At 40.2% G+C, this 22,873-nt stretch overlaps 1 protein-coding gene across 1 annotated transcript; it reads left to right on the top strand.

Annotated features, from left to right (window-relative positions):
- Positions 1-13,125: 13,125 nt before the first annotated feature.
- On the top strand, positions 13,126-14,508 carry LOC131859518 (uncharacterized). The gene is made up of 2 exons (XM_059213368.1): positions 13,126-13,495; positions 13,667-14,508. Exons 1-2 carry the CDS (start codon positions 13,126-13,128, stop codon positions 14,506-14,508), a joined length of 1,212 nt encoding a protein of 403 aa, XP_059069351.1.
- Positions 14,509-22,873: the final 8,365 nt, after the last annotated feature.

The raw sequence follows: 22,873 nt of genomic DNA, 5'->3' as shown, positions 1-22,873 counted from the left end.
TCCGAACTTCAACAAAGGCAAGTTAAGTTTTAAAACAGAGTGCGATACACCCATTTCGGACCCCCGCGTCCGAACTTCAACAAAGTGATAGGGCAAAAAATGTTTTCGGACCCTAAGCGTCCGAAATTCCAAGGTGAAATTTTAAAAGCGAAGTCCAAAAAGCTCCGAGCAAAGCTTTAACGCAGAAAACGAAGTCCAAAAAAGCAAGCAAAAATTTAACGCAGAAGGCACAGTTTGTAACGCGGAGGCCAGGGCGAGCAAACCCGCGAAGGTTAGATCCGAAAACCTCCAATTTGTCAAAATTTAAAGAATACAATTCAAAATTTGAAAGAACTCTCAAATCCGAAAACAAGGAGGTAAGACACTGCATCATCCTCCCATCAACCATTTAAAATTCAGGTTGCTAAGCACAGAACCATGTGAAATTGATAAATCCTCTTTCATCTTCCAAACCGCGAAAATTTAAACAGGAAGGATAACCGTTGGGATTCAAATTTTGCAGGGTCATCCGCTCGCCCCGCGCGACAAGGTCGGGCAATCACCCATCATTCGCTCCAATCAGGATAAATGCCTAAATCAGCGGCAGAATCATCAAAAACACCCGCTGCAGCAGAAACCTCACGAGCATCCAAATCAGACATCCCACGGAAAGTTGAAAGAATGAAGTATCAGTATCAGAGGGGAGGGTTAAGAGAGTCAAAGGTCCAGAGCATCTGGGACAACATTGGTGACACCGACCTTGGCCACATTGATATTCAGGATTTCAGGGATCGGGTCTTCTCACCCAATGCATATGGCAGGCCTAGGCAAATGCTGGAAAGTGGCATCGCCCAAGCAGCAGGTTTTCCTCCAACAATCCAGAACTATGAATTAGTAGTGGAAGCTGCTCGGCATTACGAGCCAAAGTCCAGATTAGTGCTTCTGGAAGATATCACTATTGCCGACTTCTCCCCTGAGGCTATCGGTGATGCATTTGATATCCCCTTTCCAAATAATCCCATAGCTACAACAATGGACGAGGCACAGGGGGCGTATGATATGAACCCAGCCCGATGCAGGGCATTGATTAACGAAGAATGGTTCAAAGAGAAAAGGCCTTCAAGCACCAGGATTGTGAAAAAGACCCCCAGAAGTGACTTTCATAATGAACATGGCGATATGGTCACCTTACTTAGCCGAGTCATGGGACTTCCTAAGTCCAACTACTTTGAAGAATGGATGTTCTATTTTACAGAACAGGTCTTTGCCGGAAAGTCTAAGTTTGACTGGGCCCAGATCATAAGTGATAACATCCACGCTCAGCTGATTGAGCTTGAGACAAAGAAGTATTTCACCATGACCTCCTATTTGGTCTATATGTTCGCAAAGAATCAGCCACTGCCAGGATTAATAATGAAAGGTGAGATCGGGAATGGGCCTGGTCAGGTAAAGGTTTATGATTGCTACCCGCAGCTGCACTACCAGGATATAGCTCAAAGGGAAAAGAGCAGCTCGGCTTACGCGGTCGGATAGTACGAACGTGTCAACGACGCCTTCACAATGCGCCTAGTCAGGCTAATGCAGGGAGGGTTACACATAAGGCTCTCGGAGCAAGCTACCATTTTAGTGCAGAGGTATGGGGCCTGGTTTATTCAGTTCCCAAGATTCTCCTACATCCGAATTGCTGGCTTTGAAGGTGCCCCCCTTCGACTTCCGCGGTACCCAACCGATAAAGTAGTCCTCATGGAGGTGGCAAGACAATCACGCCCTGCCGGCATATTATTACGAGAAAGCAAGCAGGCTGGATTCGCATTTCCAATGATCATAGGCAACCATGATGTCCAATTGAGAACTCCCACCCTAGCAGAAGAGTCCCTTGCAGAGCTAGCCTCTTATGGCCTACAGGAACATTTCCCAAGAAAATGTTTTGATCATGACAATTTGGCAAAGAGAGCTTACGGTAGGCGCTACAGAGCAAAGGAGTCAATTGAAGATTACTGGAAAAATTGCTCCAATGACTACGAAGTCAGGCGACGGGAATATTCTAGATTGAGTGTGCAGCAAATGCGACTCTTTGAGTACCGTCGGGTCCCGGATCAGCTCACAGACTCGGGGAACTGTCTCCAAGTCCGGGAATTCGAAGCAGTAAGGCATCTCTTGCTAGGCGTTGATTGGTCTCAAGACCCAATCACGGATTTCGAAGCAGTCATGGCAGCCCCGGCAAGATACACAGATCAATGGTTACAACACCAGATCGAGAGGCTAGTCCATGAAGGGGTCCAGTTTACTTACCATCTGATGGGCAGTTTCGACTCTCAGTCTTCCGAAGATGAAAGGACATCAGCTGAAAACCTAGAGAAAAGGAAGAAAGCTAAGGCTTGCAGAGGGACTCGGGCATCCAAGAGAACAAGGAGGGAGAAGATTCCCATAAGAAGGCCAGAGACCACTTCATCCTCAAGGGATCCCAGTTCGTCCGACGACGCCATAGATTTGGATTGCATACTTGCTCCGCCTTCCCAGAGCGACATAGAGGCATTCCAAGCCAATGATCCTCCTGCTCCAGATCTGCCGGACACCAAGCAAAAGGGCCCCAATCCGACTAAGCCGGGTGACCAAATAGAGGAAGGAGAAATCCCATCCACCCAGGGGATCGAAGTGCATGAACCTACCCAGCAGAGCCGCCACGAATTGCTACTCCTCCATGCAGCCAAGGACGACTCAACTGTCGAAGGGGAACAAAGAACATACGAGATCCATGAGCTCGAGGGAACCAAGGAGCCACCATCACAGGAAGATGTCAGACAATTATTCAGTGAGATAGGGGAGAACTCAGATGCAAACAAGGAGCTTCCTCCTTCTTCCACCCCTCCGATGGCGGGACAGCTGTTAATTTGTGATCAGCCAGTTGAAAGCATGGGAGAACAAGGTGCTAACTTAACCCTATCCTCAACCCAGACAGTGCCTCAAGAGTGGCTGATCGCTAGAGCTCAGCGCAGGGCCGCCACCAAGGTGCCCATCGATCTAGAGGACATCTTCTCACGAATGGATCAAGCAAAAGCAAAAGGGAAGAAGAAACCAAGAACATACTCTAAGATAACCAAGGATGAGCAAAGGAACCACACTCTTCATATTGCTACCCCGCCCGTAAACAAGCCAGCAGATCAAATAACACTGGCAGATTATAGCATTACGACTGTCCCCATCGGACGAGCTACAAAAGAGCAAGAAAAGGAGGAATTTAAGGACTCAGTGCAGAACATACTCAGACAGCTCGAGGAAATCACGGCTGAAAAGGATATGTATCGGGCCCGTGCTGAACAAGCCGAGGGATACATCGATAAGCTCCTACGGCCACTACACAACCCCTCTGAATCCCATATTCCCCCAATGGCATTAGCACAAAGGACCACAACTGAATTTGAAGGAATCCGGGATACCGCAAAGGCCGTTAAGGAATGGGTGCAGGACATCAAGAAAAAGGGAGAACAGATCCTCAAAGAAGTAAAGGAAATGGCTCTCCATCGAGAGCTCACTCTAGTCAGGCTGTTGGAAGTAAAGAGGGAATCCCTTCACATGCATGAAGTAGCGGCCTCTACCCTTCCCCTCCTAAGAGCTCTTTTCTGGACACATACACAAATTCCCACACTGCCTGACATCCTGGATCCCCATAGCATCAGTGTTCTCAAGGAATGGTACTGGACCGTCACCATGAAGAACGACGCCCAGGAAATTATTGACAAAGAAAATGACGCATGTGAGGCAATTCTGGGGAACATGCAAGAACTAGGCAAGACCATCCTCCGATCAATGGTTTCGGGGTGGATAAATGACCTGTCCGACAGTGTAATCCGGCCGGATTGGGAGGAAAGGTTGGGAGCAGATAAGGTTTCTTATTCCATTGAAGACTTGAGTTTTGCTGGTCAGTTCCATTCAGACATATTGTGCTTCGAGCGTAATCGCTCCAGCTGGAAGGACGGTTTAAGGCACGTGGACCAGTATCTCGAAGGCATGCAGTACAAAATTCGCCACCCTCCCATGCCACCTTTTAATCCCCTCTTCCAATTATGCATCAAGTTTCAGGGATATGTCCGCGAGGAACGAGCAGCAGGTCGCGATTTATGGCGAGAATACCTGCATGGCGAGCACCAGTTTCTGCAAAAGGAATGTGAAACCAGAATAGAGAAAATAGTTTCTCAAAAATGCCTTTTTCCCTCCAAGTCTTAAAAGGTGCACTTTTGTCCCAAAAAGGTGACAGTTGACTTTTGGTCAACATATTGTAAAGTTTTTGTGCACCTCCCTTTTTTTGGATTATTTCAAAGTTGTAATTATCCTTTGGTAGTTATTGCTCCTTTTGGGGTAGTTGTAGATATTTATCCCCCTATTTATGAGTGTGGGTCCCTCTTTTTGTAAGGATGAATCTGGGCCACTTGTCTAGATTAGATCTTGGCCATTCATCCATTTTTGGAAACCTATTTAAGGGGACTGGTTTTCCCTCATAAAGGAGGAAGTTCTTGAATTGTTGCGAAAGCTCTGAAGAAATTTTGCAGGAATTAATACAATGGATTAAAATTACCTTCAAGTTTCCTTGTGAGTGCATAGTCTCCTTCTTCATTTAAATTAGAAAGTTTTTAAATTATGTCTGTTCATTTTGTACAGCAGTTCTTACCAAGCATCTGGTAGAACCTTCACAGTCCATACCATTAGAGGATAGCTGATTGCTTTTTTTCCTTTCTGCATGGTTAATCTGGGCTATTTTATGATTCAGTTCGATTATCAAATGTATACATATCATGAATGTAGAAGTTCTAATATTGTATTTGGTAATATGAAAATCTGGTTTCTCCTTTGAAGATTGCACTAAGTTTATGCAAACATTGTGTCTGAATGACTGATGATGCTTAATTTGGTTTCCTGGAGGTGTCTGTCTGCTTGGGTAAATCTGTTGTCCTAGTTAACATTTACAGTTGTCTTTCTCCCTACCCTTCCTTTCTTTCCTCCCAATTTTATCCCCTTTTTTGAAATCTGCAGTCCTGCTAAATCAGCTTCAAATTAACCAACATCACCTGAAAGAAAACCGTAAGAGGTCCCTGGGAATTCGTATATGGAATTGCCAATCAAATGTAAGCCCCCTTGTGTTTCCAGCAAAAACACATCAAGCCACTGAGAGATCCCGCAGTCAAGACCTGACAAAAGAAACCTTGAGGTTATCCCCATTGATCAAAACGTAGAAAATAGCATTAGGGATTCCCTTATTTCAAGAGAGGGTAGGATACTCAGTGAGTTTATTCTATTCTGCGTTGGCCGTATGGAATTTGCAGCGATGCGATTTCATCCACGTCAACAAACCAGCAGGGTTCTTTCAGTGGTATTAGAGCCAGGTTCTTGCCTTCCTGAAGGGTTAGAAGTTCTTATGCATTAACATTAGTTTGGGCCTCACAGGTTATTATATATACGCACAAGACCTGGTTTACAAGGGAAAATGGATCAAATTGAAGAGATACCATTAGAAATTATGGGGGATAGGAATTATGGTGAGCCACATAGAGAGCCTGTTAACAATGACGACCAAGAAGCCGAAATTATTATGAGGGGTCTAGTAATTGGGCAGCAATAGGTGGTAGATGTGTTGCAGCAGTTGACTACAACCATACAACAGATCACTATTGCAAGGGGACATAACCAAAATGAGGAAGAAAATGGAAGTGTTGCTAGTCGCCTAAGCGCAAAAGTGACACCCACACACACCTATGATAGGCCTACACGCCCAACTTTTGTGAAGAATGAACCTGAAGAAGAGGACGTAGCTGAGGAGGAAAATGAGGTGGCCTTTACAGATAACGTGATGACACTTCATGATGAATGGGATGCATTACCACCAAGAGTTAAGAAACATCAAAACTTTGACAGGTTCATGAGTCAGAAGAGGGAACATAGCAAGAAGTGGAATTGGAATGACAGGAAACCTTGGAATAAAACTAATGATCTCAAATATGCAATCAACAAGCTTGCACTTTCTACTTTTGATGGCAGCGGTAGAGTCAGAGCCAGAGCTTGGATTAGCAAGTTGGATACTTTCTTGACCTTACGTCCTATTTCAAAAGAAAGATGCCATTAAGTTTGTAGCTTTGCATTTGGATGGGGTAGCCCATGATTGGTGGCACCATGGGATGGTTACCTTGCATCATGACCTTATTACTACATACCAAGAATTCACTGATAGATTGGCTGAGCGTTTTGACAAAAGAGATCCAGAGTTGTATTTAAGAGATTTAGCTCAGGCAAAACAAATGGGTAGCTTGGAATCTTATATTAGTGAGTTTCAAAAGCTCTCGGTCATGGTAACAAATATTTCAGAGAGGAGGCTGGTCATTCTTTTTGTTGAAGGTCTTTATGAGCCTATGAAGGGATGGTTTAAGGCTTTTGATCCCCCTAACTTGCAAGAGGCTATGAGGAAAGCTCGTAGCATGGAACTTACAGCTCCCCGTGGTAAGTGTTGTGACGTTTTCACACATCGCCCTATTGCAAATGGGGACCCCCCTACTTTTTAGGCCCACTTGGTCTTTTGTTTTGGTTTTTGTGGGTTTTGGTGGCAATCTCGTCAGTCCCTCTACTCTGCAAGTGTTCGGGGTTGCATTGATTAAGTTTACTTTTCTTTTGAGTGAATTTGATGAAGTTTAGGGCTTGTTTTGTTGATTTTAGGGTTTCTACCTTTAGTCCTAGATTTTAGGGGTTTCTGTTAGGGTTTTGAAAAAAACTGAACATATAACTGGAATTAGGATCCTTCAAGGAGCCTCCTAGTAAAATTTGAGCGAGCAACTTTCTATTTTCTATTTCTTAGGGATTTTGTTGAGTTCCGGAATGTCGTCATTTTGCCAAAAATCAAACTTAGTATTTTTAGTAAGTACTTTCTTGACCTATTTTGTCCAAACCCTAACATTTTGAAACACTTACTATTTGGGAAAACACTGAAAACTGAATATCCCTGAAGACGCTGAAGACTAAATGTTCCTGAAGATCATTTCTAAATCCGGAAAAGTCAGAAGGCAAACAAGTTGGATTAAAAAAATGGTTATGGAACTCCTATTCTAGAAGAGGAAAGCATGCAAAATCATAAAGTGTGGAAATTCACATCAATCCACCAATGTCATCCTGATCCGGAAATGGCCTGAAATTTGAAAGATCTTCTAAAATCTAGAATTTGCATTATAATTCCTAGGGACCTGAAACCACTTTCAGTCATCTTGCCAATAGATATGAAATATAACCACTTATACTTAAATGTTATATTTCATATATATATTTTGATAAAGGAAGATTCCTCCATGGTCAAAATTCCTTCCTCCTAGCGAAAATCCGCCCAAGACATTTGCATGGCCCCAAAGAAAGGTCAACGTGGAAAATGGAAAATATTGTGAATTCCATGACAAGGGCAAAAATCTATCCAAGAAGGTCATAGGGTGCTAGAATGAGGTGACCTTGGAATTCATTGAAATGCATTGAATCCTTCGCAAGCACAAAATTCCACCCTACTCCTGAGGAGGGCGCCAAATAGAGGGAGTCAGGGAAGAATGGAAAAGGTTCAAAATTCCTCCTTCAATGAAGAATTGCGCCTATGAGTAATGGAGGGCGCCAAATGGAAGGAGTCAAGGAAGGTGAAGAAATTTGATGAATTCCTCCTCTGAGTCAAAATTCCATCCATGCTAGAAGAAGGATTCCAAGAATCAAATGGCCAAGGATGAAATGATGAATTCTTTCACAAAGTGAATTACACGCCTAAGTTGGAAAATTAAAAAAATTGTCTAAGGCATGAAAATCCAAAGGTCAAGGAGGAAGGAAATGCAGAAATCCCCTCGAGAAATTTTTTGAAATTTCCAATTTTAGACACCAAATCTTATATTCCTAAACAATAGGAAATGTGGCAAATTGATGAAAAAGATCCCTGCAGACATGATGAATTCAAAGAGCACAAAAATTCCATCCTCAAGGAACAAATTTCCAGATTTTCTTCTCCAATTCTGAAGTGTGCCTAAGGTTGGAAGCAGAACGTGAAAATCGAGGTTCAGAAAGGAAACTTCAAGAATTCAAAAAATTCTTTCCTCGAGGAAGAAATGCACCCAAGGTGAAGAATTCTAGAAAGTGGAAAAATTGACTAAGTGTTGGAAATTCCTTCCTTCAAGACAAAATTCCAAGAAAGTAAAAATTGACCAAGTGTTGGAAATTCCTTCCTTTAGGGCAAAATTCTTGGAAAATGTGAAATTTGGCTAAGGCATGAAGGAATTCCTTCCTCAAGGGGTAAAGTAGAATCAAGGTCAAAATGAGGTTAATGAGGAATTTTTCCTCCACATCAAAATTCCTTCACCATGGAGAAAATGCGCTCCGGGAAAGGAATGGGTGCCAAATGAAGGTAGGGAAGGAATTTTCCTTCCAAGATGAAATTCCTCCATGACATGAAAATTCTGCCCAAGGAAGAAGATGAAAATTCCAAGGCAAGAAAGGAATCGAAGATGAATAGAACGAGAAAATTCCCCTTGAGAAATTTTTTCAAAAATCCATTTTTGGGCATCAAATCACATCCAAATCTCAAAATTCTTTCAGATTTGGATTCATGGGAGAAATTTCTCTCTCCTGGAACCTAGAACCCTATTTTTGGAAAGTTCCTAAAACATAGGAGATCGTGGAAAATCATTAAAAATCTCCTCCAGAGCAAGGAAAGTTCGAGAAACTTTAAGAAAATTCTTCATGGATCAAATTCTTCTCTCCTGAAGTTTTCTCTGTCCAAGGTTTTCTCGCCAAGTGGCAACCAAGTCAACGCATGCTGAATTAATGAAGCATCTCTTTGCATGCAGTCTTCACATTTATGGCATTATGGCAGATTCCTTCTGCATGCAGTCGTCACGTTTAGGAGATGATGGTGCATTTATGGCATCATGGGCGATTTTTTTGCATGAGGGTACATTCATTGCATAGTGGACACTTTTTGAATGTAATGGTTACTTAATGCTTTATGGGTGCCATTTTTGGCAGGATTGTAATTAATTGTATATGGGCATAATGGGAATTTATTGTTGATTCCCACCTTGTTGCATCATGTGTGGAGAATCTTTCAAGGAGAAACCCTAATTAGGGTTTGCATGTTATCGTGGCTTGAGGCCTATATAAAGGGGTGACCCCTCTCATTTGTAACAAGAGAGAGACTTTGTATGAAATTGTTGCAATAAGTTTTTGAGAAAATAACAATGAAACATTGTTCTCTGATGGTGTCCACTTAAGTTATTTTTTCAAAACTTGCATGGTTTCACCTTCCTCAGAGTAGAATTTTATTTTCTCAGTTGTTAGATAAAGTGCTTTGTTTTCAATGGAGAATGTAATGGTGTTTGATGAATTTCCATTTTTCATACTTTTTGCATCTTGCTGATTGTAAGTTGCAGTGTAAAGTTAGCCTGAGCCACCAAATTTGTGCTAAGTTCGATTGTGAATAGTCGTTTGGATTGTGCCATGTTGGGTATTCAAATGCATCTTCTCAATATGAAAATCCTTCATCATCCTCAAAAGATTGCACCGGTTCTTGCAGAGTTGTAGTTAAACTTGGCGAAGCAGAGCTTGGTTTATTTGGAATTTGTCCACTGAAGCATTAATTGTTGATATCACTGCCCTTAGGAGTAGATTTAGATCCTTCTAAACTTTTTTCCCCTTTATTTTCAGTTCATTTTAGTCTGTTTGAAGTAGCAGCATCGCAGAATTGCCATATCCGATGATGGAGTTCTAGCCACAACAAAGAAGTGAAAGAATGATACAAACGTAAGGCCCCTTGGATTACCAACAATCACATCAGTCAACTGAGTCACGTCCGTAGCATAAAGGAACCTTGGAGTCGATTGTTTGAACTTCTTGCAATCTTAGCATGCAATCGCACTTTGATCAAGAGACAGTGAAGTGACCGTTAGGCAACTTTATTCTGTGTTCGAGGTAGTCATAAAAAACATGTCAACAGTAAGTTCAACACAAACTATTCAAAACCATCCTCATCATTTAATGACAGCAAATCTGATCCAAAGAAATCAGAAAATGTGGACCAAAAGAAGAAGTTTGTAGCACCTTTGGATAGAGAAACAATTAATAATCTGCATAGAAGGAAACTATGTTTTTATTGCAAGGGCCAAAATCATGATTGTCCCCTCAAGCCTAAGGGTCAAAATAGGCATATGGAGTGGTTTCATGAGGGAGAAAACATGATTGATAACACAGACCAGCAAGTTGATCAAGATGATTCAGAGACTAAAAATTCAGAAAAAGGAGTTGAAAATGAAGGGGAATTTGATCTACAGGAAGTTCATATGTCTAGCATGTAGAGAGAAGGCTCCTTTAGGTTGCGTGGACTCTTGGCTGGTCAAAGAGTCATTTCTTTACTTGATACAGGTGCAACTCATAATTTCATAGATGCACGGTTGGTGGAGAAGCATGGAATTCAAACTCAAGAGTTTGAAGGTATAAGGGTGAAAGTTGCTTATGGTAACACTCTCACTTGTGATAGAGTGATTTCAAATTTACCTATGAAACTCAATAACTATGAATTCAAAGCTGACTTTTATGTGGTTAACATGGGAAACATGGATGTGGTCCTTGGCATGAGGTGGCTTCATGCGATAGGTGAATTTACACTCAACCTTAGAGATATGGAGATGAAATTCAGGGTTGATGGAACTAATCATGTTCTTAAAGCTATCAAGGCCAGCAACTTGAAGTTAATCACTCTCAAAAGAATGGAGAGACTTGTCAAACATGACATGGTGGAGTGGGCAGTAGAGTGTAAATTAATGCCGACTTATGTGGAGCAGCATAAAACTCCTTATCATCCAGATGTTCAGGAGCTTAGAGTTAAGCATACAAAGGTGTTCAGTGACATACCACCTGGTAGACCTCCTGATAGAGGCATAGAGCACATCAATGAGCTTGAAGAGGGCACCAAGCCGATCATGATTACACCTTATCGACACCCCAAGCGTTTGAAGGATGAAATCGAGAAAACCATCAAAGAAGTTTTAGCTATGGGTCACATAAGGCCGAGTAAGTCTCCTTTCGTTTCATCAGTAGTTTTGGTGAAGAAGAAAGATGGTACACTTAGAATGTGCATTGATTATCGGATGTTGAATAAAAGGACAATAAAGAACAGGTATCCCATCCCTCACATCGATGAGTTGATAGATGAGCTTCACAAAGCTTGTTATTTCTCTAAGATTGACTTGAGGACAAGTTATCATCAAATCAGTGTTAGAGAGCAAGGTATTGAGAAGACCGCATTCAGATGTCAATGTGGACACTGAGTTTTTGGTTATGCCCTTTGGTTTAACAACACACCAACTACTTTTCAGTCCACTATGAACAAGGTTTTCCAATCTCAGTTGAGGAGATTTGTTCTAGTATTCTTTGACGACATCTTGGTTTACAGTAGAACTTGGGAGGAGCACCTGGATCACTTGGATACTGTTTTAGGCACACTCGACAGGGAGTCCTTGTATGCCAAGGAGTCCAAGTGTGCATTGGGCATGGCAAAACTTTTATATTTGAGTCACATAATCAGCAAAGAGGGAGTTCACATGGATCCTGATAAGGTTCGTGCCATTATTGATTGGCCTACACCTGAGACCTTGACTCAGCTCAGGGGATTTGTTGGTTTATGTGCCTTCTATCGTCGGTTTGTTAGTAGTTTTTCATGGCATGTTGCACCAATTACTAATTTGACAAAGAAGGGTGCATTTGTTTGGACAACTCTAACATAGGAGTGTTTTGAGAAGTTCCAACAGTCTGTGTCACAGAATACAGCGATTTTCAAAGGTGAGGTTCGAATTTAATCGAACTTCAAACCAAGACTAAAAAATCGTTCAAATTCGGCGATTTTCATGGACGTCATTTTTTTTTATTAAAGTGAAAATTTAAAAAGCGTTTTCTTAGGGTTTCTAAAAAGCGTTTAGGTTTTTTTAAAGACTTTCGGCGGATTTTTTCTATAAATCGCTCCTATCCGCCTCTAAACAAACAACTCGGCTTGCGGGTATTCTCGAATCTTTGTCGCGGGTATCTTCTACTGGGTCACAGGTGACTGCAACTGCAACTAGGTTTGCATCGGAATTTTGTGGGTATCGCGGGTGTCGTGGGTGTCGCCATCAGATTTTCACGGGTTGCCATCGGATTTTGTGGGTGTTTGCAACAAGCGTTGCCGTCGGATTTTCGCGGGTTGCCATCGGATTTCTTGCCTTGGCATTTTCTCCTGCCCTGCCTTCGCATTTTCTCCCGTGTTCAGGTTGAGGTAGGCACCCTAAAGTCATAGTTATACTGTATTTTATTTCCTAGTTAATATTTTATTATCACTGTTGTCATATATTTTAATAATATCATTGTTGTCAATAAATATTATTCATATATTATATTATAATGCTACATTGATTTTATTTTATTACGGTGATTTTATAATAGTAATTTTATAATTTATATTATATTATAATGCTACATTGATTTTATTTTATTACTATTTTTATAATAGTAATTTTATAATTTATTACCATTCATAGCTTATTTTATTACTGTGATTTTATAATAGTAATTCTATTACCATTCATAGCTGATTTTTCTACAGTGATTTTATTATAAATATTAAACATATTATAATAAATATTTCAAGACACCATTATATTTTAAAACATATAAGTTATTTTATTACAGTGATTTATTATATATTTTGCTTTTTAGAGCTAAATATAACAAATATTATATTTAAATAAAGTTTTAAACTTATTGAATTATTTTGATTTTTAGAGATAAAATTCACATCTTACGTATATTTTGTTTTAATGTTTTTAAATAAAATTTAATCTTTGTTTTAAATATTAAAAATCGTTTTTCTTCTAAATTGTACAGATTGTAATGGCTCCCAACAAATCAACTTCAGAGGGATGGAAACATGTGACCCGCAATGGTACTTATCTTCATTGTAACTTGTGCCCGAAAGTTTATACCGAAACTTTAACAAGGATAAAGGACCACTTGCTTGGTATTTCAGGGGGTTAAGGTGGAGGTGTTACTGCATGTCCAAATGTGTCCAAAGAAATTAGAGCTATTTTAGAGAAAGAGCAAGCCTCTTCGATTGCAGGAAAGATGCAGGTGGCACAAAAGAAACAGAGAATTGAAGAGGATCTGTCTAGATCCACATCTATTATGTCTTCCTCTTCGAGTCTACCCAAGGCCACAGGGACATCCAAAGAGAGTGGAACTTTGAAGAGTCTTTGGAAACCAGTAGAGAAACAACAGGTGGATGATGCACTAGCAGATTTGTTTTACACAAGTGCTATTCCGTTCAATGTAGCTAGAAATCCGCATTTTCACAATGCAATTCAAAAAGTTGCAGAGTTTGGCAAAGGGTACACACCTCCCACTTCTGAGGCTTTCAGGACAAGTCTTTTGGAGAGGTCAAAAGAAAGAGTGACTGAGAAACTAGCTGAGGTCAAAGCCTCTTGGAAGGTAACAGGTTGCACCATATTGAGTGATGGATGGTCAGATATATGTCAAAGGCCATTGATCAATGTTTTGGTGGCTTGTCCTGAAGGTGTTGCATTCTTGAAAGTGATTGACACCATGAACCACAAGAAAACTTCTGAATACATATTTCAAATATTAGAGGAAGCCATTCTTGAAGTAGGGGTGGAAAATGTGGTTCAAGTGGTCACTGATAGTGCAGCAAATTGTGTGGGAGCTGGAAAACTGATTGTTGAGAAATACCCTCAAATATATTGGAGTCCATGTGCAACACATTGTTTGGATTTGCTGCTTCATGATTTGGCTAAGTTTCCATGGATATATGAAGCAATTCATAGAGGGAGAGCACTTGCAAACTTCATAAGAAATCATCGTCTCACATTGAGTCTTTATAGGCAACATGCATCTAGGGAGTTGTTGCGGCCTTGTGACACAAGATTTGCTTCATTTTATATCACTTTGAAGAGAGTTGTTGAAGAGAAAGCAGCTTTGAGATCTGTTGTTTGTTCCAATGAGTGGGAAAATTCAGTGCTTTCGAAAAGTGCCAAGGGCAAGAACATAGAGCAAATTGTTTTAAATAGCAGTTTTTGGGAAAGTGGAACAAAGGTTTTGAGTATATGTGAGCCAATTGTTGATGTGCTTCGCATGGTTGATGGTGACAAACCTTGCCTTGGCATGCTTTATGAAAGCATGGATCGTTGTAAGGAAGCTATTCAGAGAGCACTAAATAATGTAGATGCAGAGTACATGGAGATATGGGCAGCAGTTGATTCTAGATGGAAAATGATGCACACACCTTTACATGCAGCAGCTTGTTATTTGGAGCCTAAGCTATTTCATATTGATCGACAAGCTGATTTTGAAATTATGGCAGGGTTTTATGAAGCCATTAGCAAATTTGAACTAGATCCAGCAATTGCAAGTCTAATCAGAGACCAAAGTTGGCTATACAAGAGAGCAGAAGGGTTGTTTGGAGTAGCAGGAGCCGAATATGATATGAAATGAGATGCGGTACCTAGTTATAGATGGTGGATGAGCTATGGAGCACAAACTCCTGAATTTCAGCGCTTTGCCATTAGAATACTGAGTCAGGGAGCAAGTTCATTAGCTCGTGAGAGAAATTGGAGTTGCTTTGACCACATCCATTCCAAGAAGAGGAACAAATTGTTGTCTGGAAAGTTGGGAGATCTTGTCTACGTTCGCAGCAATTTGAAATTGCTCATGAACAAATCAGCAAGTGACTCCACTTCTTCTTCACAACAACACATTCCACAAGACATAGAAGTGCCAGTTGCAGATGAGCTTGACTTTCTTGATGAGGAATTGGATAGTGATACAGATGATGATGCTACACCATCTGAGCCAAGTACTCTTGATGACTTAGAGCTTTTTTGAAGTCTTAACTTTTTATTGTAACTTTTTGAAAAGAAAACATCTTCGCAATCGTGATTTCACATGTTTCTTATGGTTTATATTTTATAAATGTGCCATCTTTTTATAATGACTTCAAATCTATTTAGCAATGTTAAGCTATTTTGATAATTTATTAGAAGTATACATATATTTAAAAAATAAACAAAATTATATAAGGCGAATTTTATCCGATTTTTTTTTCGAATTTTTCACTTGTCGAATTTCATATGAATTTCATGGCTGTCGATTTTGAATTCGAATTCGAACCTTGTGACTTAGCCAATAGTTGATGACTACATGTCCAGTTCTAGCCTTACCAGATTTCACCAAACCTTTTGAGCTTCATTGTGATGCATGTGGAGAGGATATTGGTGCAATAATTATGTAGGATTGTCATCCTATAGCCTTCGAGAGCAAGAAGCTAAGGGGTCCTGAGAGGAGCTATAGTATTTATGACAAGGAAATGTTGGCCATCATGCATGCAATGGCCAAGTTCAGGCAGTACTTAGTTGGCAGCAAGTTTTGTGTCAAAACTGATCATAACAGCTTGAAGCATTTCCTTGAACAGTAGGATCTAAATGAGCGTCAACAGAAGTGGGTCAGCAAGTTACAGTCTTATGGTTTTGACATCTCCTGTGTCAAAGGGACTCAGGACATTGTTGCTGTTGCCTTATCTCGCCATCCCCATTTGAGCTCCACGGCAGAGGTTTCTGAGGATTGGAAACACTTGATCATAGCAGAGTATGCCAAGAATCTGTGGGCTTCTGGCATTATTGATGGGATAGTACATGACATCAAGTACTCTCTTGTGAATGATCTTATCATTTACAAGGAGAGAATTTTTTTAGTTCTAGATTCATATATGAGGAACAAGGTATTGAGATCTTTACACGATTCACCTATGGCTGGTCATCCTGGATACTTTAAGACCTATAGGTAGGTATAGGAGAGATTTACTTGGAAGGGCCTTAAATCTGATGTTCTTTAGCATGTCAGTGAGTGCTCTGTTTGTCAGCAAAACAAGCAAGAGCATACTTACCCTGTTGGGTTACTTCAGCCACTTCCTATTCCTGAGAGGAAGTGGGAATGCGTGTCTATGAACTTTATTACGGGCTTGTCGAAAGCTCAAGGGAGAGACAACATTTATGTGGTAGTTGATCGGTTGACTAAGTATGCACATTTCTTCCTGATCACGACTACTTATTTAGCTGCACAAGTGGCAAATCTTTTCTTTCGTGAGGTATTTAGATTGCATGGGTTACCTCGAAGTATTGTCAGTGATAGAGATAGTAGGTTCATGAGTAACTTCTAGCAGAAGTTATTCAGACTATGCAGGACAAAGCTCACTCCGAGTACTAGCTACCACCCTTAGACTGATGGGCAGAATGAGATTGTCAATAAATGGGTGGAGGGATACCTACGGAATTACATTTCTGGGTAGTAGAAGGCTTGGGTGAAGTGGTTGCATATTTGTGAGTATTGTTATAATTCCACTCACCACATGACTATCTGTTGATGTGTTGCTTAGGCACATGCGAATACAGAATAAAATACCATAAGTATCTTATCCTCTCTTGAATAAAATCTCTTGGATGTTGAAGAATAGCTTAAGGATCATCCAAAAAGACTCCAAGGTTCATATATGTAGGATCACTACGTGTGGATAAGCTTAGTTGGTCTTTGTGATTGCTGTTTCATTAAGGGGCATTTATGGTTCGAAAAGATTTCATGACGTGATTGGCAGATGGTATGCAATGGGATTTTCTCCTAAAACTACTAAATGATTACCCAAAAAATGGCAAAAGATGAGGGTTTAGAGGAATTCTAAGCTATTCTAAAATGAATGAATGAAGAAATGACACAAGTGAAACTCAACTAGTTATAGCATCGCCATAGCTTGAACAACTCCATTAGAACTAGTGCAATCTTCTAAGGATGTTTGAAGATTTTCAAATCACTACTAACCATAGACACCATCAATTGAATGCATATCAATGATTAAGCAATAATCGAACTTAACACTTTCAAATGTTCCAGTTGACCGCACAAGGCTCGCTTACAATCAACAAGAAAGCTAGTGGTATGGATAACGAGCTTCACAATATATCAAATGCAATATTCCATCATTTAATCTAAACAATAAAACTAACATAAAAGATTGACGTGAGATGACAAAAGAACCATGCAATAAGCTTCAAGGATTGAGCAAAAACACCATAAGGTCAATGTTTCATTAATCCAATAGCCAAACAACAACAATTCTTCAAGTCTTTCTCTTGCCAATATTCTAGCACTATTACTCTCTCTTCTACTCTATTGCTATTACTAACATCATTAACATTGCTATTAACCTATTCAAATGAAATGAGTGGAGCTTATATAGGACTTCCAAATACTATGAAGGGCCAAGATTGAATGAAGATCAAGGGCCAAGATCTTGCCACCTAAACCCTAATTAGGGTTTAATACAATTGAAAACCCTATCAAGATAATCATCATCATGAATCAACCAATGAGAAGACAACATGTGCTGACACAAAAATCGAGGAAGCATCCTCCAATAGGGAAATGAAATGCCAAGTGGACTCATAACAAACTTTCTTCTAGAATTTTGTTTCCTTTCTCCTTCCCCTTTGTGGCATATTGAATGAACCTGGACATCTTACTTTCAACTTCAAAAATTGGAATTTCAAGTAGATTCTTCATACGTTCTTCTAGGTGGATTACTTCATCAAAGGCTGCAAGAAGTGTGACCTCCCATCCATGCTCAAGTTCTTTTGTCTTATCAACAAGGAACATAGTGGCTTGCATAAGATCTAACTTCTTTTTTGTGATCGGTCCACCTTCTCCTTGAAAGATAACTTTTATCCTGCCCTCCAATTCATGAATGTCCACATCTCTTTCAATTTCCGCCCTTTTGTCAAGAACGATGCATATCACCTAAATTATCTTGTCATGAATAGGATTGATGGTATCTTCAACTTGACTACATCTGTTACTCACATCTTGAAAAAGGAGTTTCTTCATTTGAAGCAAGGTCGACCATTGTAACAGATTAGGAGTTGATTCTTTTCTGATTGCCCCCTCTTGTGCCAGTATCTGTCTAGGTGCTTTCCTTATTGCTTGCAATATTGGAATGGTGACGTTCTTAGCATGAGTGAAGGCATCAACTGTCACCATGAGGTTATGAACTATCTCAAGAACTCGAATGGCTCTACCAAGTATTTTCATCATATTTCTTACAAACTCATTAGCCATTGTGAATGATTTGCTGATCCATGCCTCTAGAAGTTGTGCTGACTTCCTCATTTTCTCCATATGATCAATTGACTCTGCGGGAAGCAAGGGAGGTGGTGTGGCTTTTGGACTTTGATGTGTCAATGGTTGCTGAAATTGTTGAACATAGTTCCTCCATGCATTCACCTCCTTTTCTAACCTTTTGTTCTTCTCTATTTTGGCCTTTGGCTTCTCATTGACCGCCTTCACTGAGTCGGTTGCTTCCTCCATGGCTTGCTTAGAAGTGAGTGGACCTCAGTCAACAGTCTCCAAATCATATTCTTTTGCCATAATCTCATCTTCATATTTATCTACCGCCGGAGTAGCAATCTGTATCTTTTTGGAGCCTGCATCATCTCTTATTATTTTAGACATCTTCGGAGTTTTCTTTCTCTCAATGACTTCTTGAGGTCCGCTTAGAAGACTTTCTAAATCAAATGTTTGTTGTTGTTCTTCTTCTATTACTTCTTTGGTAAGCCTCTCTTTGAGCCATTCGGGAATAGAGGATCTTCCTTCTTTTACTTGCACTTCTTCGAGCAATAGTTCATTCCTGGGAGGGGAAGTTACTTCATTATTGTCTCCTTGCTCTTCATCATCACAAATTTAGATATGAAGGGCTGGATTTGATGATTCTTGTAGCATTTTTCCTTTATCTTGCCTATCATTCTTGTCATTTTGTATTGTAGACTCTATCGATTCATCTACTTCGTGGACCATGCCTTCATCTATTCTTTGATCTTTGCCTTGATTTTCTTTCTCATATCTAGAAGAAGCGCTAGGAGGCTGATCAGAATTTGTCTTTTGCTTCTTCTTGGATGCTTCTTTCTTTCCTTGTTTATTCTTCCTTTTTGATCATTTGGAATGAGAGGTGTTTTCACTGACACTTGCCCTTTCTTCTTCTTTTGTCCTTGTCTCCAAATTGAATGTCATTGTCACATCTTTCTCTTTCAATTTCTGATGTTGAATATCTACCCATCTTCGTGTGCAAGTTAAAACTTGATTCATTAATTCCCTCATATGTGTGACTTCCTTTTCATCCCAATCAATCTTTATTTCTTTAGCTTCCTTCTCATAGGTAGATTGGATATATCAACCACTATCTTGTGCTTGATCAGCCACTCTATAGATCTTCCATTTCCTGATGAGATCAAGAGGCATCTGGGAGTGCATCTTCTTCTTTATCTCAAAGTCATCTTGTGCATTCATCCAAAAATCCCAGCCATTTCTTCTACATTACCATAGGGATCAAAATTATCTCTAGAAGCAAATGGTGTAAACAAATAGAGAGATAACTCTGGCTCGCCACTTTCAGCTATTTGAAGGGAAGGGCAAACTTCTATTGAATTCCCAAGTGAAATGGAATTAGTGATAACAGCTCCATGTTTGTGCCTCAAGGATTTGGTACATGCTAATAATTGTCTTGTCACTTCGAGAACTACTATCCTGTCTGTGGGATAACGTGGCAACATATAAGGAGGAGAAGGATATCCTTGGATCCTTATATATGTGAATTTGGGAAATTGAATAAGCCACACACCATATTGTTTGACTAGTTCTTGTGCCTCCAGAGACAATCTTTGATGGATCCCACCTTGTAGAGTCTTGGTGATGTGCATTGTGAAAGTATCATTGATTGTTCTATAATGTTGTTTAGGTGGATGGTGCAATATTTCATAAGAATCACAAACCCTTATCTCTCCGAGCCCTCTTCCAACTCTACCTCTGTGTGGTAGCCCCGCATATTCATAACTCCTTGCTAGATAATATATGATATATGAGATCATGTGGAATGACTTGGTAGGAATCAACCTTCTCAATTGTACATCTCGGCAATTACTAATGATTCTTGCCCAATTAACTATCCGTTTCCCTTGAATAATTATTTGAATGAAGAAGAACATCCATTTGTCAAAACAAAAGGCTTGAGGAGCACCTATAACTCGGCCAAGCAAGGTGATTAAATCCCTAAACTCCTCTTGAAAGTCAATTCGGTGTGGCCCATTCGGTATCTTGTTTATACGGGGTCTACTCTTTTGCAACCAATCCCTATTGATGATTGATAGGCATGCATCAGGATCATCTTCATAAATTGATTTGGCTCCTTGTAAACTTCTATAGATCATGTCCCTCTGTTCTGGTAGGTGAAAGGCTTCACTTATGGCCCTTTTTGATAGGTAGGCAAGAACGGTTCCATCCTCGACCACAATTGTCCTCGAGTGTGAATCATAGTGCTTGGCGCATTCAATCATCAATTCATGACATCTAACTGCAGGAGGGAAGCCGGCTGCTTTGATGAGGCCGCTCTCTATTATCCTCTTGGCTATAGGTGATGGTTTGCCAATGTATGATGCCTCACGAAACTTCTTCACATTGAAGTTCCCAAGATTTGTATCTCCAATGTTGCTCCACCGAGATGTAATCTTGGTCTCCAAGTCATCGCTCTTCTAATCTTCTTTGATGAGAGCCTGCCTTGAGGATGATCCGCTTGTCTTAGGCGCTGCCATTGTTTACCTATGAGAGATGGTCAAGTTAGGGTCTTGACAAGGTTATAAAAATTAACAACTTTGAGCTTGCAAAACCTCATAAATGAAAATGAAGTACTGATTTAAACCAGTCCTACATTATAATGATTCTAATTGAATGCTTCATAAGACTGTCCTAATCCTACACATGCATCCTAACTTGAATGAATTGTGATTTTTCTGCCTTTAATCAGACCTGATTTTAGTCTTAAAATGTAGTCCTTACCGCTGATTTTGATGATTTCTTATCAATTGAATGACTGAGACTACTTAATGAAATCACTATTCAAAATGCAAGTCTGATCCCTAATACAAATCTGGGCTGTCCAAGGTGAATTCGCTGTGTGATAGGCTTGTTTCTTGAGCAAATTCGCTTCTTCAAATGACAGAATTCGCCTTCTCCAAATGACTAACCCTGCAATTAATGGTGAAGTTCGCCTTGTGTACTGATTGAAATTCGCTAATGTTTGATGAAGTTCGTTGTCTAATTGAAGAAATTCGCCGACCTGCTGTTAAATTTCGCTGATAGAGAGGAACTGAGTTTTGATTTGATGTAAAAATGATCTTTCAACCTCTCTTATATATGCGACTTAGGGTAGGGATGTGTCTTTTAGGATACAAGGCTGACTTGGTTTAATGTAAACAAAAAATGTAAATTATCTTCCTTGATGTTGGTCGACTTGGCAGATCATTATTTTCCCTTCTACCAGTTCGAATTTTGAATTGATCATAACTCCAAAACGCTTGTCTTGTTGAATTTCGCTTTAGGTCTCATGCAAGGTACATACAATTCGCTCTAGATGGTGATTTCTCTCTATGACCTTTCCAAGTATAGGACCTGTAATGCCATTTGCTCTTTGTCCTTTGGAAGGACAAGACCTAAATGAAGTTTTCGCTCTATGTCCTTGACAAGGACAAAACCTAAATCAAAATTCCGCTAGATGACCTTTGCAAGGTACGCTATCTTCAAATCAACTCGCTTTATGTCCTTTGGGTGGTCAAGGTCAAGGCAGGTGTTTCGCTCCATGTCCTTTCCAAGGACAGGCCCTATATGATATTTTTTCTCTATGTCCTTGATAAGGACAAGACTCATAATGTAGTTTGCTCTCTGTCCTTGGTAGGGACAGGACCTATAATGCTATTTTCGCTCTATGACCCTTCTAAGGACAACTTCAAACGATAAAGTTCGCTCTTGGACCATGGTAAGGACAAGGCATGATTCTAAACAAATTTTGCTTTAAGACACATTCAAGTTCGCTCTAGACCATCAATAGGGACAAGGCAAATAGTTCGCTCTAGACCCTCAGCAAGGACAAGGCAAGTAGTTCACTCTGGACCCTTAGCAAGGACAAGGTTGGGGTGATAATTTCGCCCAATGTCCTTCGGAAGAACAGGACCTATATAGCAATTTTCGCTCGAAGACCTTCTCAAGGACAAGGTCTAAAAATGGAATTTGCTCTATGTGCCCTTTGGAAGGACAAGCCCTATAACAAAACTCGTTTCATGCTTTATCCAAGGACAAGGTCTAACAGATTCATTCCAAGTTGATGCAAGATACATGGTTAAGTGAAGAAGTTCGCTCAATGTCCTTGATGAGAATTTCGCTCTATGACCTTGGTAAGGACAAGACTCAAAACATAATTCGCTCACCGTCCTTTGGAAGGACAAGTTCAAGGTATGTATTTTGCTCTATGTCCTTTCCAAGGACAGACCTATATGACAAGACTTACTAGTTTACCTTAAGATCTTCACAAGGACATGACTTAAAACTCACCACTTCCTTTTACCTCATCGATTTGAGTCTTAATCTTTCCAATTTCTTCACATGAAAGCATCATCAATTTGGCCCCTAAGAACACCTATAGAGGAAATTTGCTCTGTGACCTTCAGAAGTGTTGACGTGGCTAAAATCGCAGAACTACGACTCCATCCAGCCAACGTAGAATAGAATGTACTCGCCAAGTATCCTATCCTCTCTTGAGATAAGGAAATCCCTAATGTTGTTTCAATTTGATCAATGGGGATGACCTCAAGGTTTCGATTGTCAGGTCTTGATTGCAGGATAGCTCAACGGTCGATGTGATTTGCTAGGAGCACAAGGGGTCTTATGTTTTGCAACAAGCTGGTCTGCTGTGATTTTGGGACTGCGAAATAAAAGC

Source organism: Cryptomeria japonica, chromosome 2 (genome assembly GCF_030272615.1).
Source record: "Cryptomeria japonica chromosome 2, Sugi_1.0, whole genome shotgun sequence".
Taxonomy (NCBI): Eukaryota; Viridiplantae; Streptophyta; class Pinopsida; order Cupressales; family Cupressaceae; genus Cryptomeria; species Cryptomeria japonica.
The sequence above is the reverse complement of the archived record's forward strand: the minus strand, read 5'-3'. Positions and strand labels throughout refer to the sequence as shown.

What these genes read in the sequence shown, in the direction of transcription:
- LOC131859518 (XM_059213368.1), top strand. Translation starts at nt 13,126, where the DNA reads ATGCAGGTGGCACAAAAGAAACAGAGAATTGAAGAGGATCTGTCTAGA. An exon ending in AGCCTCTTGGAAGGTAACAG is followed by an intron (nt 13,496 to 13,666) that starts GTTGCACCATAT and finishes TTCTTGAAGTAG; the next exon opens with GGGTGGAAAATGTGGTTCAA.